Consider the following 18129-nt stretch of genomic DNA (forward strand, 5'->3'; position numbering starts at 1 on the left):
GGTTCGTTGCACAGCTCTTGGCAGAGGCAGAACGGCCAGTCCCGTACAGCTCTTTGCAAAGACCGAGAGTAGCAAATCTTGTATTTTCACAAAGTCGTTTTCTAACCATGCTGCATACCCATCCCCACGTCCTCTTGTTATTTCAGATCAAAAACAGACAAAATGCTACAGGTGTCTATTGAAAACATTTAGTCTGGATCTCCCTGTCCCCTAAAAACGGTCATGAAAAAAGCCATCGTCTCACCCGGAGGCTTAGATGACCAGCAGTCAGTATTCAGAACAAGAATGGAAATATTTTTCCAGAACTGGAGTCTTATGTATTTTTACTTAATGGCGCATAAAATTAAGAACTGGTGGAGCATATTAATCAACAGTTCTTTCGTTTCCAAAAAAGAGGAAAAGAGCAGAATCAGCTGGCAGTATTTTGAGACACACACCCTATTTTCTGCAATGTTGTTTTTCCTCTTTTCGTGTGTTTTTAAGATTAGTTTGTTCATTAATCTATCTTTCTCATAAACATGATATACATTTCAACCAGAGCAAAGCACGGGTGGAGTTTATGGCTCCCAGTACCTGGTACTTGCCATAAATAAGCACGGACAGGTAAGAGGAACCAGTGCTGCACTGTCGAGGGGAGCAGCGAGGCCTTTTGAAGTGCTCGAGCAGGAAGCAGCACAGCCTCCTTAATTAGAGCACATACAGCTGGAGGACATACAGGAGGAGTCTCCTCAGAATTTATTTTGGGAAGGGAGGGACATATCCTTCAGGTGTTCTCATTAATGCAGGCTTAAACACAGAGCATAAAACCAAGTATTTTAAAAAGGAAAAAAAAAAAAAAAAACCTTTCCCCCCAAATAGTGAGGCTGAAATCCTGCTCTGCTTGAAATCAACTGATGTTTTGCCATCTAATTCAACGAGGCCATAATTTCTTAAAAAAAAAAAAAAAAAAAAAAAACCATGGACCGCTTGATCCCATTCCCATCAATAATAAGGTTGTATGTAGAAAACTGCCGGTGTATTTTCAGTGTGTTTACATATAAATACATAGGAACATCAGCAAAGAAATAAAAATTAACTTCAAGCTGTATCCTGCTTCTCTTCTGGGTGCGAGGCCACCCCTGATTCCACAAATGATTTCCACTGTGAGGCTGAAATCAGCTCGCCTGTGAGGATCAGGCTGAAATTATTTCTGTTGTGTCAGAGCTTTGTGTTTTTATGAGAACTGAATTTGTGTCTCTGGAGGAAGAAACGCCACTGGGTTTCCTTGCAGAGCACTGGTGAAGAGAATTTTAAAAATCTCTCAAAACGATAGAAGTGGCAGAAGGTGAATAGGTGTGAGGTTTTGTTCTGCAGAGGAGCAGTACCAGGCAACTTCAGGCAGTTCTTTAAACATCATAACTGAAAGTGATCATTGCTTGCTTTTACCTCTGTCTGGTAGGTCGTCATAATTAGTTTATAACATTCAGGGTTTCTCTGGTCGATGATGCAGTTTCATTGTGCTCTGCTGTTTGCTGGGAAGAATCGTGTCAGCGCTTTTTCTTTTGTATCAGGAAATCCTGAAACACCTATTTTTTAGCTCGTTCCTACTTTTAGATGCCAGACCTGTGATGTCAAAGTAGTTGTGAAGATGGTAAGAAACAGGAGGTATATTACTGTGTTTAGCTGCTAACCATTGATAAAAATCTCTTTGTAAGAATGAGATGATTGTTATTAATGCTACCTTGTTTTGTTTAATTTGGGATTCACCACGTTATTATTTAGGTGTTATTTTTTAAGTCAGTTAAGAAGATACCTGGGTTTAGTTACATTAGGTTACCTTCACGTTTTGGTCTGTAACGCAGCTTTACATTAGTGGTGCTCCCCAGATTTATTAAAAACGTTTCTCCTGCAAACTAGATGCATCTGATCAAAATAAATGTGACCATACGGCAGATTAAATCAATCCAGTTGTTCTCAAAATCTCAGTTTAGAATAGCCAGGATAACTGTATGCTGCATTTTTAATCTGCCGATACCAGAAATGATTTTGGTAGCAGCAATGTAAATCATCACGTTTGAATTATATTTGATGAACTAATATAAAAAACTTTAAAAGAAAAAAAATGCTTCGCATCTTCATTCTTTTGCAAACTGAATAATGTTATTTCAGGGATTGGAATGTGAGGTTTTCTGACAGCTTCAGGATAGCAAATGTTGATTTCTTACCTATATGTCCATACCATTTCTTTTTTTGATCAAGGTTGGAGAAGGTCTCTAGGCTACTGATGAGTCTTGTTTGCCTATAAACTGGTATTAAATTGATCTATAAAATTGCTTCTCTGTTATATTCCTTTTGAACACATTCTTGCATGCCATACCTTAGCTTTGAAAGTGTGAAGATGGTGTCTATATGTAGAAGCAGATAGACGATACATTTACAAGCAGGTTTTGATGTTATATAAACAATAAATTTTTTTTAAGTATATTCTTAGTATGCAGGTTCTTCTGACCGCATCCTTCTTAATCTGTTACCTCTTAAATTCTTATTTCAAAATTGTTAAAAATCTGACACTGACCAACTTCACAGAATTTATAAAGTATTTTAAATGTAACTTCAGAAACATAATGCTGCCATTATAAAATAAACTCGTATCTTTAAAATCTAAAATAGGCATGTGCAATTTAACAAATCGCTATTCAGAGGAGACAAATATATTTTAAGATACTGTGGCTCAACTGTATTTCTCTCTGTATCACTGGGGAAAAGGCTTTTTTATTTAGATTTTTGAAGACTGTTTCATGATTGCTTCTTATTTTGTTGTTCAATAGCTTTGTAGAATATTAATAGGACTTCACAAAACCATCAGATTTGATAAAAAAAAAAAAAGCATGGGTTGTGTCTTGTGTCTGTGGCACACACTGCTTCTTTTTATGTGGAACACTGGAAGAATGCTGCATTAACAGGAACAGAGCAGTCGTAGAGTTATAGGTTTCAGCCTCTTGAAAGATTTTGTTAAAAATTCAGTGTCCTTAATGCACAGTGTAGTTCACTTGAAAGAAATATCTTTGATCTGCAGTTTTCTAAGAAACACAGTCGGGTGGTGAATTTGTGCTCTCAAAACGTGGCATTTTGTAGTCATTTGAAGAAACCCTTTTCCAAATGTTACAAAATTAATTTTGGCTGGAATTATCTGAGCTTTTTTTTTTTTTTTTTTTTTTTTTTTTTTTTTTTTTTTAGAAATCAGTGATCACAGAGTAAAACAAGCTTGCACACTGCCAGTGGCACACACGTGTGCCCATGGCTGGACCACTTGGCCAGGGCCCGGCCACACTGCGGTGAGAGCAGGCCAGCAGTGTGCTTTGCATCTGAACGGTACATGTTTTCTCGTTGTCCAGCACTATTTCTGCATTGTCTACAAACAAAATCCTTTTCCATTTCTGACACGGGGCTGTGCAGCCCTTTATGGAGCAGGCGGCCCAGGCTGCCAGGATCTGAGCTGGGAGGCACTGTGAGTTTCTGCAGGCCTTGGTCAGCAGTATGAGGAGGAGCAGGGTCTTGGGGTGTAAAGGCCCAAGACAAGCAGCATGCCAGTGGCCATGTGGCCCCAGCAGAGCCAAAAGGAGCCTGCAGAGGCTCAGCTCTCGGCCTTCCCCCAGCTTGGGTCACGCTGAGGGTGTTTGAGTTGCAGGAGGGAGATCAGCGAGGAAGCCCTACAGTGTTTGTTTTTAAATCATTTTTCTTGTGGATCTCCGGACCTGTCTCACAACTACAGTATAAAACTACAGCCCAGGAACTGAGATGAAGTCAAGAAATCTTTTTTTTTTTTGGTTGACATTGTCGGTTTCTCAATTTTCAAGCAGATTTTAATGCCACCCTAAGTCTGCTCGTTTCCCTCTTGTGCAGCCACCTGCCCACAGCAAAGACCCTTCTGGTCCCCTCTGGCTCCTGTCCAGCTGCCTCTTCTCGCTTGGTCTGTTCTTCAGCTCCACTTGCAGATCCCACGGCATTCCCTTGTCCCTGACCCCGCAGATTGGTCTGCTGCTCTTGCACCTGCTGTCCTGTCCTGTTTGCTCTGACCTAAAAAGCATAAAAGCCAGAAGGCCTTGCTCAGAGGCTGCCGTGGTAAGCTGCAGGCTCCTTGCTCAGGCAGGTTCTCAAAGGAGCTGGATGGAGCATTAGAAGGCTTGCAGGTCATTGTCATTCATCTTATGAGGTGACCTAAATCAATGGAATGATCTACCTACATAGGACTAACACCCACACATTTCCTTCCTCCTGCAGCTCCTTTTGATGCCCTCATTCCAGAGTAGATTACAAATACTTCTCCTAAGATAGTGCTCGTTTCTTTATGCATCCCACGTTAACCAGAATCCTTATGTATTCTTGTGGATCACCTGTTCAGTTTGTTGGTTGACTTGGGGCAGGGAGGGAGTTTAGAAATTAAGCAGCATCCTTCCAGGTGTATTTAAACCAGAAGGCGGCTCCTGGGAATATAGAGATGTAAAAGAGAATTGTGGGAATATGTCGTAGGAGTTCCTTAATGTCAGCTCAGCTGTTCTCAGCTTCTGCTGTGTCCTCACTCTGAAGTGATTAGCTCAGGACTCTTAACTAGTTCCTGAGCTGCGGCCTCAGCATCTATCTGCATGGACTCGAAGGGTGCGTCAGCGTGAGTGCTGGGATTTGTGTGGCAGTCAGGGTATTCGGGCCACAGTCTGAAGTCAGGGTGGGACTGAAGCCAAGTCCTGCCCTCAGTTGATTCTTGATCAAGAAACAGATGCGGTTTTGCATGTCTCCTAAGTTAAGGGGAAAAAATTGTTTCATTTACTGCCCTTTACAGTGGAAAAGTCTTCCCTACTAATTCCAAGCAATTCCTTACTCTTTTTTTTTTTTTTTTTTTAAGCACATGTGATTGAAGAAACAATGAACTCTTTTTTTTGTCCTTCCCCTGACAAGGGACTTGTGACTCACCCAGCTAAAAGGGATGTTAAAAAATGACCCCTGGGTTTGCAGGCAGCTTGATTTTATTGTCCTTTCTGTTCCTATTGTTTCAACAGGTTCCCACAGCTAGTGTGACAATAGAAGGAGCTTCTGCCCTCAACCGTGTCCGCTGGGCCCAGGCTGGAAAGGAGGTAGCAGTTGGTGATTCAGAAGGCCGCATATGGATCTATGATGTTGGAGAGGTATTAATTTTATTGTTTCTAATGCTCAGCTTCTGCAGCGTACCAAGTCCAAGTTTGAGAAGAGATCTTGCATTGTGGGGGGCGTAGGCCATCTCCAGAGAATAAGCCACCTGGCTTTCAGTGGAGTTCCCGTTACTTCTGGGTTGCCAGCAGTGTGTTAGTTGTAAAACAGCCTTGCTGCCTTAACTAGTGAAACTGTCAAGAGGGAGGTCTTTTTTTTTAAATCCTAAGTATTTTTAATGTATATATTTTTAAATATACAATTAGAAAAAGAAATGAACACAAAGAGGAAAATATGGGTGCAGAAAGAATCTCTGTTGTTCTGAAGTTAGTCCTGTAGGATTTACATTTTGTGCTCCAGCGTCTCTTATCTCGTGACTGACTTATTGTTGGAGGCTCTTCTCAGCGTGACATGCACAGATTAAGTCTGTTGTTTTAGTACTGAATAATGCTGCATATGTCTGAATATGTGCAAAGGTACTAACAGGAGGAAATGAGAGGTGTCATTGTGGAGGACAATAACTGCATGTTTGTTGATGAGTATGTAGGTGCTGAGAAACAGCAAGATGTGTATTCTGTGTCTAAGGCTGCTCTCAGTTCACCCTAGTACGTATTATAGAAGCCGTCTAAACTGCAGTACGTTTGGCACTGATGGAATCTACCTCTGTTTTGATGAATAAGGTATAAAGTGTTCTGTCAGCATTACAATTCCTTGGAACAGTTAAGGGTGAATCTCTGAGCAATCGGCTTTTATGTAGAGAATTTGTTTTCCGTCATTATCTGTGATAGGATACTGAGATAGCCATCTCTACACAGTAGGGAAACATTATGGAATACATACAGAATTATCTGTAACTCTCATAAAGTGATTTTATGGCCCATAGCAAAATTGCTTGTGCATGACTCATATTTTTGGATTGCATTCGCTTGTGAGGGAGTTGCCTTTCCTCACAAATGTTTGCTGAAACTTCTTGCTGTATTGTTAGCATAATTTTTAAATGGTCTATGGTTACCGTGTTCAAACTTCCACTACAACACTGGCAGGTCAGGCTGTTTTTATTTATTTTTCACTGTGCATGACTGTTCTGAAAAGGTATTTTTTCTGTCTTTCAAGTGATACAACAGGCTGTGGAAATGTCTCTGATGACAGCGCAATCTGATCTTGTCTGAGAGTCTAGACAGGCTGCAGAAATGTGTCTTTTTGCATATCATACACCAAATCATTCGTAGAGTTGTTTATCCCTGCAAGCTCACCCGGGAGAAAATAGGTTTACTGTTACTGTGCAGAAGAAGTAATATTTAAGTTTTTGGCCTTTGTATAATCAGAATTCAGCTTGCAAAATGAGTCACAGTGACCAAGCTCAGATCAAAAAGAAAGAAAGTTTTCTATTACCTGAAAAGGAAAAAGAAAATAATGTGAGTCCAGATCAGCATCAGAGTTAACGTGTTCTGCTTCATGGATGTTGCATGCTCTGCCCATGTAGAGCCCAGAGCCTCCCGCTCAGCTCTATGTGTGCTCACACAAATGGATGGATTTGTCCATTCTCGTAGCAGGTCATGGGCCATTGCCACTCCTCCTCCTTTTTTGTAATGAAGTACTCATTAATTTGTTGCATATTTCATTCTGGCAGTATCAGTGTGCATTAATTCCTACTCCAAATGCTACCAGAGCTGTTGTGTTGTTAGTGGCTTTTTCTGGTTTGAAAAAGAGGGGTGCTCAGCTATTCTCCAGCACAGCTCTTGTTGCTGTAAAGCCTTAAGTAAGATGCAGAAATACTTTGCAGTTTGAGAGCATGGAACTGAGGGCGCATACAGTGAATAGCAGCCTCTTCACTCATTTAACCCTCTGTGCCAGTTCATAAAGAGCTCTGATGAGTTATTTCATGGTTAGCTGTCCTCAGGCAAGAAGCACAGTAAATTTATAGCATGTTTTGTACTTCTGGCAGTGTCTGACAGAAATATGGCAGCCATATAAGCTCCTTCTTTACTTCATTGCGCAGACACCGGCCAGTTTCTTTGCTCAAGTGTCATCTTTGTTTGACTTCTTTTTTGCACAGGTATGATTCAGGCATGTAACTGTGCTTGTCCAGTAGTTGAGAAGGGGCAGTCCTACTCCACCTGTCAGCCAGTCATCCCTGGCATATCTTTCATTGTCCAGTTTTTGTGCTGGTAGTAGTAATATTTGTGACCACACATAGTGATGAGGGAGCTAAATCAGCAGAGAAGCGTGGATTTGTTTCGTTCTGTTCAGGTGTTTTGTTCCGTGTACTGACTTAGTATGAGAGCACACAAAGCATCAGTGACAGTGCAAGGGAAGTGACGTGAGCACGTGGCTGGGAGCTGGACCATCCAGCACCTGGCAGTGCCAAGATCTCATATTTGGCTCAGTCATATCGTAAAGCCTGACTCAGCCAGGGCAGCTGACCTTTCAGCTCTAGCATTGGACCCTTGTCCTCCAGCAGTGACTTTTGAAAAGACCTCATCTCTGGAAGAACTCATCTCTGCCTGACTGGTAACTCAGTGGCATCCAGTTATTGGAAGGTGCATTTCGATTTAGGAAGGTGAGCGTGGTTACTTGCATTAGAAAGTCTGCAGACCACTTTACAAAAGACCCTAAATATGCTCACCAAAGCCATTAATGCTCCACTTCTGCAGCTCATTTTTAAAACTTTTCTCATGGCTGATCCAAATACCACATTAGATGAACTTTGGCTCTATCAAAAAGATCTGGATAGATAAGTAATTATGTTTTATTATAATACAACCTCTTTGAATTTCACATTACTATATAAGCAGATTTTCTTACCAGCTTGAACAGAGTTGACTCGAGGTATTTTAATAATCAGGCTATCATATCATTAAGGAACAAATTTAAATGATAGGAATTTTTACTTTGGTAAAGTCGCCACAGTTTTAAAGACCTAGAGAACAGTGAAGATTGCCGCTATTAACCCGTGTTGTGTAAAACAAAAACATCATATGGCCTAAAGTGAAAATGTAAGACTCAAAGCCTAGCTTTGCATCACTTGTGAAGGCAAGGACTTTGAGACCAGGGCTGTTTTGCTTGGATTGCGTAGGATTTGGCCCCTTTTTAGCATGTTACATGGTTAGAGTCTTCGTGACACAAGAAATGGCAGACATGAAGACTGTGGCAGAGTCCATGATCACGGAGTTAAAAATAACGGTGACATTTTCAGTTAGGCTATATATGTTATCTCCTTAGAGTATGTACTTTTAGTTGTTTGATTTTGGCATCGTGTCTGAAAATAACTGAACACATTTATTTTCACAGTGAGGGGTCTATTTTCTTCTCAATGCGTGCGCTTTATGCCCATTAGCATTAATGGGAGTTATACACATACTTCCAGGGGAGAAGAGACTTAAATAGTCCATATAGATGTGCTCTTGTGGATCAGTAACCACTGATTTAAAGACACTGAATTATAAAATAAAAACCTAAACGAACAACAGAAAAATACAATTCTTTCACTGTGATGCGATCTTAAACCTAAATAACAAGAGAATGTAACCAGTTACTGTTAATGCACTTTACTCTCTGACAGATGTAAGTGTACAAACCTTTGCTGGTCTAGAAGCTGAGATGTTATTAGGGTGTTAGTATGTAAAATGTATTTTGGCTTATTTGGTCTTATGGCATATTTTCTGGGCAACGAGTTTTCTGTATGGTAAAAGTTGATTTTAACAGAACGTGGGTCACTGACTGTAGATTTATTCGTGTGTCTGGATGATTGATAGTTAGAGCTAACTACTGTCTCTTTTGTACATATATTTTCTAGACAGCTTGCTCCCGTTCTGCATGCTTCAGTGATGTTACACAGTTGCCGCTGTCATAAATATTCTCTAACAACCATGTTTGTTGCTTACCTGGCTTACTGAGAATACCATTTGCACCTTTGATTGTGAAAGAAGCGGCTTCTCTTTCACCCTCCATTCTTTCTTTTTATTCCCATTAATCTCTTCCAGGTTGTATTCTGTTTGCATTGTGAATGAAGAGATAAAAACTGTAAATCGGTGATTTATAATTTGTTTGTAATAGAATATAAAGTAAGTTTTCAGCACAGTATTGGGGAGCTTGAAATTGTAATCACCAGGAGCTTATTACTGTACATTATTTTGTTATATTAGTTGTAGGACAAACTTGCATCTGTTTTGCGGCATTTCAGACAGTTCATTCTAGTCACGCTTTTAAAGGATGACGAGTCTGGTGAAGCTGGAGAAAAATAAGGAAAGGTCTTTCCCAGGACCATCCAGGAGAGCTGGCTCTGCCAAAGAAAGCAGTTAACTGATACTGTCTGAACAGTTATTGCCTCTGTCCCCTCGTGAAGTGAAATCAGCATCGTATTGATGCTTACCTGACTCCGTTAGGTTTCAGCGTTCATGTCTCCATAAGCCCCTTTATGGCTGTTTGCACACTTCCCTATTTGCTCCATGGTGGATGTTAGTGCCGTGTCTCGTTTTCAAGGACATGACCAGTGAAGGAGGAGCTGGCAACTGCCTAAAAGATGATGGATGTAGTGGTGCCATAAGGAATATCCCGTTGGTTCCTGTAAAATAATTTCCTTTGATTTTAGCAGCCTTCAGCAGCTGTTCTCAGATTCTGAGGGTTCAAGACAGAGAAATGTGTATTCATGACCAACTCTCCCATTTCAGAATGGCTATTTAGTCAATTATTTTTCTGGCTAGAGTAGGGAAGGGTTGGTACTTTGTACTCCTATCTTCAGATCCCTGTATTTCGCTGTAGATTTCGTACAGGAAACATACCCAGTGTCTCTTTCATGCAGTTAAACTGCTGTAGCCTGGAGAGAGAAATATGAAACTAGGTTTTCTGTCATGTACTTATCCAGGTAGATTTTCCAGTAGGTTTACTTTTGCCATCCTAAAGCTCGTGTAGAGTGTGTATCGAGTTAGGAAATGTTTTTACCACAAAAGCAAAGCTGAGACTTGACATAAAATGTTTTATTTTAAAATCTGTGTTGAGTTACAAGTATTCTTGGAACACAGAGAAATGGCTCACGTACATATCGTGAAGGCAAATTTGAGCAATAATAGGGGGTTGTGCTTACAACCAAGTGCTTTTCAAAAGCATACAAAGATCAAGTAAGATACAATGGTTAAAACAACAAACACAATCCAGGCATAAAGGGTGATTAAATAGATTGTGGGGCAGAGCCGGAATTTCACCGTTGATATTTTTGCTATAAAGGCTGCAACATTGGCCTCAGAGGATTTTAAAAGCATGTTTTAACAAAGCAGAATCTCTTAAGAGTTGTTGGAAAATATAGGGAACCAGGGTTTTGATTTGCTTCCCCTCCGCCCCCAGTTTTATAATGTTCAATCTTGAGAGACTTTTAAAACTGGAAGCTTGTAGAGATGACCGAGAAAAAGGCAGTGAGAGCATATTAGAAACTCCAGCTTTATACTTAAATAGTAACTGAAATATTGAACAGAATAAGCTCTTTGGTCCTCATCAGCTGAATTTAGACTGATACAGCCAGTATTCACAAAGGGATTTTTGAAGTAGGTTAAATAAGAACTGCCTAATGAAAAAAATGCACTAGTTTGAAATCAGTCAATTTAATTACTGTGTTTTATGAAGGCCATTACCCATTGCTGATTACTAGGGTGATAAAATCTTTAAGCTTTGGTAGCCTCCATAGGGGGTGAGCCGATCTAAGTAGAGCAAAGTCCAGTCATTATCACCCTAAATACTTGTGTTTCTCATTACAATATTCATTACTTTAGGTTACTGTGAATGCTTTGAGGTCTTTATGTAGCACTGGTTTCTTCTGTAGAAAAATAATGTTGTGCTGATAAGTTTAAATCAAACATTTAAATACTTTTACGGTTTAAAACAAGGCTTGGCTATATCCCAACATATAAATGCGTACATTTATGCCTGTGAGTACCCATATGTATTCATATTCATGACTGTGTGCTTATCACTGTAGCCTACTACTGGTTTGATAAGAAACGGAGACAGATATGTGTTGCCTTGTTTTTTCCAGTCTGTCCTGGTGCTTAAATGAGCTTCTTCACAGCAGACTGGAGTGGGGTTTAACATCCCTACTAACAAGCTGTTATTAGTGAGTTATTTTTCAGGAGGAAATTTGAGCTATGAAGTAACTGAACTGACCTGCCCAAGACGAGCAGATGAGGGCTGCAGCTGTTTGTCTCCATGCCAGCCTAGGGCCTCGGACTTCCCTTTCCCTGCTGCCGTTTGCTGGTCTTGGTGCGTTGCTGCCCCTCTAAATCATCTTTGTTGCGGCCTCTTGGCTGAGGGAGCAGCTTCATAAAACCAATGCTACTGAAAAGAGTACTTCAACATTGTTTCCTCTCTGGTTTAAAAACACCTGTGTTTTAAAAGACCGTTTGAAACATACTCATCAGTGAGAGGCGTGGGGCTGGGCTGCTGGGAGGTGAGCCCAGCCTGCAGAAGCAAACTGAAGAACTTGGTGTAACTAGCTGAGGAGGCCTGAGCCTGGTGGAGTATGTATGATTCATGTATTTCTAGGAGCAATTACTGCCAGAGGGCGAGAACTTGTGAAGCTGAGAACAAGGCTGTCACTGGAGCACATAGCTGCAAGCTGACCATGTCTTAAGTCTATTAAGAATATTTCAAACTACCACAAGGATGAAGTTCCTAATAGACAGGGTCAGTGGGAACAGACGGCCTTGCAGTGCTTGTATGTGATCTAGCAGTAGATCAAACCTGGTGTACAGGATCACTTTGCCTGCCTGATGTACGCTTGGTCTTAGTAAAGACAGTGTTTCTTGTGGTTTGCTGTAAATGAGTAATTGAGCAAACGAGTTGTAAATAAATCAGTATGAAGTTTCACCTTCAGCTTAGTACTGGAAGATTACTCCTTAAAACTAAAGAAGAAAGTACAAGATTTTTAACAAAGATATCATTTGTCTCATTTGTTGATTACACAATAGGTTAAGGAGGTGTTAGTGAATGCAGGCAGAAAAAGGGGTCTAGATAGTCACTCTAAACTTAAATTGATTCTTTATCCGTACATTAAGATAAGGTACTTATCTTACTATCTCCTTAAAGGATTTCACAGGGTAAAAAAGATATGAATTTCCAATATGATACAGATATCTTTAATAAGAATTCCTCCAGCTTTCATCATATGAAGTAAAAAGCTTAAGAAAATCAACCAACCAACCAACAAAGCTGGCTCCAGTCCTTTTTATTCATCTGCACACTAATTTTAAAGCCAACGTATGTTTCCTTTTCCCTTGCAAAGGCCCAGATTCTCCCCCTGCAGAGAGGATCAGAGAGAACAAGCCACATGCGACAGGAGTTAATCATGTAGCTTAATGCACTGTTAGAAGGCACTCAGATAACGAAGCGATGAGAGCAGCAGAGGAGAAGCTGTAAGAGATCATTCCCTTTGCACAGAAAGCCTGCAGGAGTAGGAGAAGGGAGGGCAGTATATGACAATCTTCCTATAGGTATTTTTCAGCTGGAAAACAATGTAGAGGATAAGAGAAAGAAGAAAAGGATCTATCTGATGTACAAATCTATCTGCTATTTATTTAGTGCATTTGCACTAGTGGTGGCTTCACTAGAAGCTCCTCAGTTATTGCTTCTCCTGAGAACCTTTGAAGAAGCACAGTGGAAAAGATAATCAGCACCCAGGCTTTTAGTGGTAGATGTCCATGAGGCAGTGGAGGCAGTGAATGCTTAAGCTAGTCTGCCTCGTTCCGGACCCACATCCTGGAAAATGGATGAGGAGCAGAGCTGAAGAAAATGCACGCCAGTAGTTTCATGGAGTGTGTATTCTAAATATTTGGTTAGTCATTTGTGTAGTACTTTCTCTGAAAGTTCTTACCCCTTTCTGATATGAGTCTGGAAAATATTCATAGCTTCAAATAATGAGGAGCGTGGAAAGGGATAAGTACCAAATGCAAAATTTAGTTTAAACTCAATTTGTGTTCAGCAATTTGCAAGTTTAATTGAAATGCATATGCTATCGTTGTGTTGTTAAACACTTCTGAAACAAGAGCCGTTTTGTATAATTAATTTTCTTTATGGTTCTTCTGTGGTTTCATCCATTCACATCCAATAGCGGATTTCATTTTGGGAATCCTTAATTAGGTCTTTAATTTTTTTATGGTTTGCAAAATGGTATGTGTTTAGAACATGAAAAACTATATAATTAATGACTTGGAAGGTAATGGTTACCCTAAAATATCAACTGAGGAAAGCTGTGCCCTAATACATCATATTCAATAGCTAAAATTCCATATGCAGTTTTTAATTTCCATGTAAAATATATCTTTGAGTGGTTATGTCTGAAATGAAGAAAAAAACAGTGCTATTTCATGGATGAGCTTCTGCAGGTAATGGAATGCATACAAAACATAAGGGAAGGCAGCAATCCTCATGGAAACAAACAATAACAAAAAAAGAGCAGTTCATAGGCTAGTTCTGGTGGGAGTCCGTTGGCCACCTGGGAGCCAAAAAGTAGTGGAAGCAAGCTAAGCGAAGACACCATGGTGTTTCCTCCCTGAGGCAGTGTTCCTTCATTCAGCTGGGCTTCCATGAAGACACCTGTGCTCGTGCAGTTACCCCACAGGCTGAAGCTCTCGTAGTTTACGTAAAAATGATCAGTATAGTTGTCAGTTTGTTTGTTTGTTTTTTAAAAAGTGAATATAGGGAAGAACAACAGATTGAAAACTCCCTACCTTCTTGTTCTGATCCATTTGGCATTTTTACATTTTGTAATGCACTGGTGAGAACAGACCATAGAATCATAGAATGGTTTTGGTTGGAAGGGAGCTTTAAGATCATCTAGTTCCAACGCCGCTGCTTTAGGCAGGGACACCTCCCACTAGACCAGGTTGCTCACAGCCCCATCCAGCCTGGCCTTGAATGCGTACAGGGAGGGGGCATCCACAACCTCTCTGGGCAACCTGTTCCAATGTCTCACCACCCTCACTGTAAAGAATTTCTTCCTAATATCTAGTCTAAATCTCCCCCCTTCCAGTTTAAAGCCATTTCCCTTCATCCTATCACTACATGCCCTTATAAAAAAGTCCCTCCCCATCTTTCCTGTGGGCCCACTTCAGGTACTAGAAGGCTGCTATAAGGTCCCCCTGGAGTCTTCTCTTCTCCAGGCTGAAAAGTCCCAGTTCTCTCAGCCTGTCCTCGTAGAGGAGGTGCTCCTCTGATCAGCCCTCTGATCATCTTTGTGGCCCTCCTCTGGACCTGCTCCAACAGCTCCATGTCCTTCTTGTGTTGGGAGCCCCAGAATTGGATGCAGTACTCCTCACGCTTCTGTTGATGCAACCCAGGCTATGGTTGGCCTTCCAGGCTGCACGCACACATGGCCAGCTCATGTTGAGTCTTTCATCAACCGACACCCCCAAATCCTTCTCCTCAGGGCTGCTTTCAGGCCATTCTCCACTCACCCTGTATTTGTGCTTGGGATCTGCCCTGACCCAGGTACAGGACCCTGCACTCAGCCTTGTTGAACTTCATATGTTTGACATGGGCCCAACTCTCAAGCCTGTCTATGTCCCTCTGGATGGCATCCCTTCCCTCTAGTGTGTCAACTGCACCACTCAGCTCTGTTCCACTGTCACGTCACTTACGAAGATGTTAAATAGCACTGGTTCCAGCACCGATCCCTGAGGAACATCACTTGTTACTGGTCTCCACTTGGATATTGAGCCATTGACCATAACTCTTTGAGTGTGACCATCCAGCCAATTCTATATCCAGCGAATGGTCCAACCATGAAATCCATTTTTCTCCAATCTGACGACCAGGATGTAGCGCAGGACAGTGTCTAATGCTTTGCTCAAGTCCAGGTAGATGATAGAATTTGCTCTTCCTTAATCCATTGATGCTGTAACTCCATCATAAAAGGCCACCAAGTTTATTATTTGTCCTTGGTGAAGTCATGTTGGTTACCACCAATCACTTCATCTTTATTTTCCATGTGCCTCAGTAGGGCCTTCAGGAGGATCTGCTCCATGATGTTGCCTGGCACTGAGGTGAGACTGACAGGCCTGTAGTCTCCCGGATCTTCTTTTTTTCTCTTCTTGAAAATGGAGATTATGTTTCCCCTTTTCCAGTCAGTGGGAATAATCTAGTTCTGGTCCCTTCCAACCCAAGATAATAAAATTTGGTAGAGAAGGAGTTATGTGATCACTTAATTCAAAATTCAGGAAAAAAAAATTACGGTTTTCCCCGACTTTTCTCTGACTAGCCTATCTCAAGGCTTAGGATCCTAATGGGAGATGAATGATGGCATGTGCACCTCCCTTCTCTTCTTAACTCTGAATATCTTTTTTTTTTTTTGCTGCATAGGACACCACCTCTTTCATAGAAAAATGGTTAGCTTTTCTGAAGCATGGCAGGTGCTCTTTCTTCTCTTGTAGCTATTGAATTATGTTAAATCTCTCTTGTTTCCAAGGACCTAAGGAGGCCAGTAGTTGCTGCCACTAGAAATACCACAAGGAGATCCATAGGAGAGGACCACCACGAAATGCCTGGGAAAGGCACTGAAGTATTACATGGAAATTCTTACAGCTTAAGAATAGTCTATAAACTTATAGCTTAAAGTTTCTTATTTTAAAACTACAGTGTGATCTAGGGAAACAAAAGCAGTTGAAATTTCAACTTTATCATCTCTTTCAAGAATCTTGTGGTTACTCAGTGTTTTGTCTTCTGTAGTCAATATCAAATGCAGCATGTTGATACTCTAATTGAGGGGAGAAAAATCTGTTTGATTGTTTGGATATCAGTCTTTCTAGTTAGTTTGGGAGAGTCTGAGCCAACTCTGATATTACAGGCAGAAATGTAGTGTTGTCTACAATTAAAGATACTTTCCACTTTCTTGCTTTCTTTTTCATGTGCCCTATCAAGTTCTAATCCTTCAGGCTGAAATTTTCTGAAATTGCTGTTTGCTTCCAGCACAAGTTCTGGGGGTTGTTGTCTTTTTTTTTTAACTTTTTTTTTTTTTTTTTTAGAAAGATTAAAGACAGTGTCATAAAGCAAAATGAATAACATCCTTAAATTAAGGGAGTCAACCCTAACTCTTGACATTTCCTATCTTTGAAGTGTTAAGAGTCTGCAGACATAATGTTCTGTTAACATGCATTTATGTGTCATGTATGTATAATTTACAGACTACATTTTAGTCTGTTCTCCTGGTAGCTGGGCATCAAGATGACTGCTAGTGACAAAGAGGACTGAGTTTAGAAAAGAATTAATAGGCATTCAAATGCTTGAATTCCTACGTAGGAACTTTATACAGTGCATCTTTTCTCATTACATGCAAATTATTAAAATAACACCATTGTTTGGTTTGTATTCAAAACCCAATTTACCATTAAATATGTAACTATTTAGCAGCTGCTGTTCTCCTTGGAAGAAAAACTTGAATTTTGCTGAAAATCTGTTTTGTTTCTGTTAGAAATTAAGCTTTTTTTTTTTTTTTTTTTTGGTCATATAAACTAATATTTTGTCTTTTTTACTATGGCAGCACTAGTTAAATCAGACCCTGCTGGTGAATTGCAAAGAAATAAATCACAACAGACATTAATCTAGATGAGGGCTAAGTAATTAACTCCATAGAAGGGTGGCGTATACTGTGTCTGTGACACTAGACTGACTGCTGTGCATAGAGTAAATGCAGTATTTAGGCTGCCTATGGGATTCCACCCCTTCAATTAAGTAAACAAATATATAGAGAGCTACTCTGGAGTGTATCCTTTGTGGTCTAAACACTGTATCTTATTAAAATCATCTGCATGCAGTATGTGGGGTTTGAGTTCCTGCCAGTGGTTTCATCCATTGTTAGCAGTGATGCTCGGCTCTCCCAAGAGTTAAATACAGTGGTACCATAGTTATGTGAAAAGGGTGCTCTTGGTTACTTTGGTGGCCACTTCCTTGCACATTACCTCCCACTTTGTTTCCATCCATGTGTGTGGCATAGGGTGTTGCCTGGAAAAATATAGGCTTTTTCAGGAAAAAAGAAATCCATATAGGTTGAGAAAAATGTCAGAAGCATTCTGGAATGGATTCTGTGGGGCAGGAGCAGGACCAGGATAGGTGCATGCCTGCCGACTTTGTGTGCGTGCCTGTCAAGGTATTTCACTTTCGCATCTACGTGTCTGTTTTCACCTCAGTGTCAGTGATAAAACATCTGTTGAACTCTGGAAGATTAGATGAGTTGTTTAAAGGAGAACTGTTATTCCTGTTTCTGATCTGTTGTAAGCATTATGATCCTGATCCCGCAGGCCCACCTTTTCACCCAGAGAATTAAATTGATCATCCGTTTTGCTTTGCAGAAGAGACCGAGCTGAAATAGTCGTATTTCGTCATCATACAAATATTTTTGCCTACAATGTCATAAATACATTCAGACATTAATCCGTTGCATAAGGTATTTGCGGCAGATTTCTTTTCAATACGGTGCGTAATTTTAGAGGGTGATATGGATGATATAGGTTGACAAAAATTTGTGTGGGGAAAATAGCAAAAATGATATTCTCCTGAAGCTGCATTTATTTCGTGACACTATTAAATTGAAAGAGCATAAAAATGGTGATAAACCACACACAGAGATAAGTTAGCATGAATTCTGGGATTTCAGTCATTAAAATTAGTTTACTATACTTGCTGTTTTTCACAAACTCAATCTTCTCATGTTTTAATTAGCTAGCTCTTCAAAGAGTGATTAAACTGCCTTTGTCAGAAATTACAATAGCAACAGAGCATTTTAGAGATGAGAGGAGCATTAATTTTCATACAGTTTTGTTCTCCCCGTTGAATATAAGATTTTTTTGCTCACGCAGCTCTGCCAAAGTGGAGAGAAGTGAAAAGGATTCTCTGTAAGGCCTTCACCTCCAAGGAGCAGAAAACACGAATGCAGTGAATGAAAGATGCATGTTAATCGAAAAGCTCTTGATCTCATGGTGACTAGCTGTA

The 18129-nt window shown here is 40.4% G+C and overlaps 1 protein-coding gene across 4 annotated transcripts in view; it reads left to right on the top strand.

Moving 5' to 3' along the window:
- Positions 1-18129, top strand: part of DYNC1I1 (dynein cytoplasmic 1 intermediate chain 1) — a gene marked incomplete in the record, with an annotated part of 184853 nt that overhangs the window by 159741 nt on the left and 6983 nt on the right. For all 4 annotated transcript variants that reach the window (XM_021388558.1, XM_021388560.1, XM_021388559.1 and 1 more), the window contains 1 exon segment: positions 5034-5159. In XM_021388558.1, the coding sequence (XP_021244233.1) occupies positions 5034-5159 (126 nt within the window).

This window comes from Numida meleagris, chromosome 2, assembly GCF_002078875.1.
Source record: "Numida meleagris isolate 19003 breed g44 Domestic line chromosome 2, NumMel1.0, whole genome shotgun sequence".
NCBI lineage: Eukaryota > Metazoa > Chordata > Aves > Galliformes > Numididae > Numida > Numida meleagris.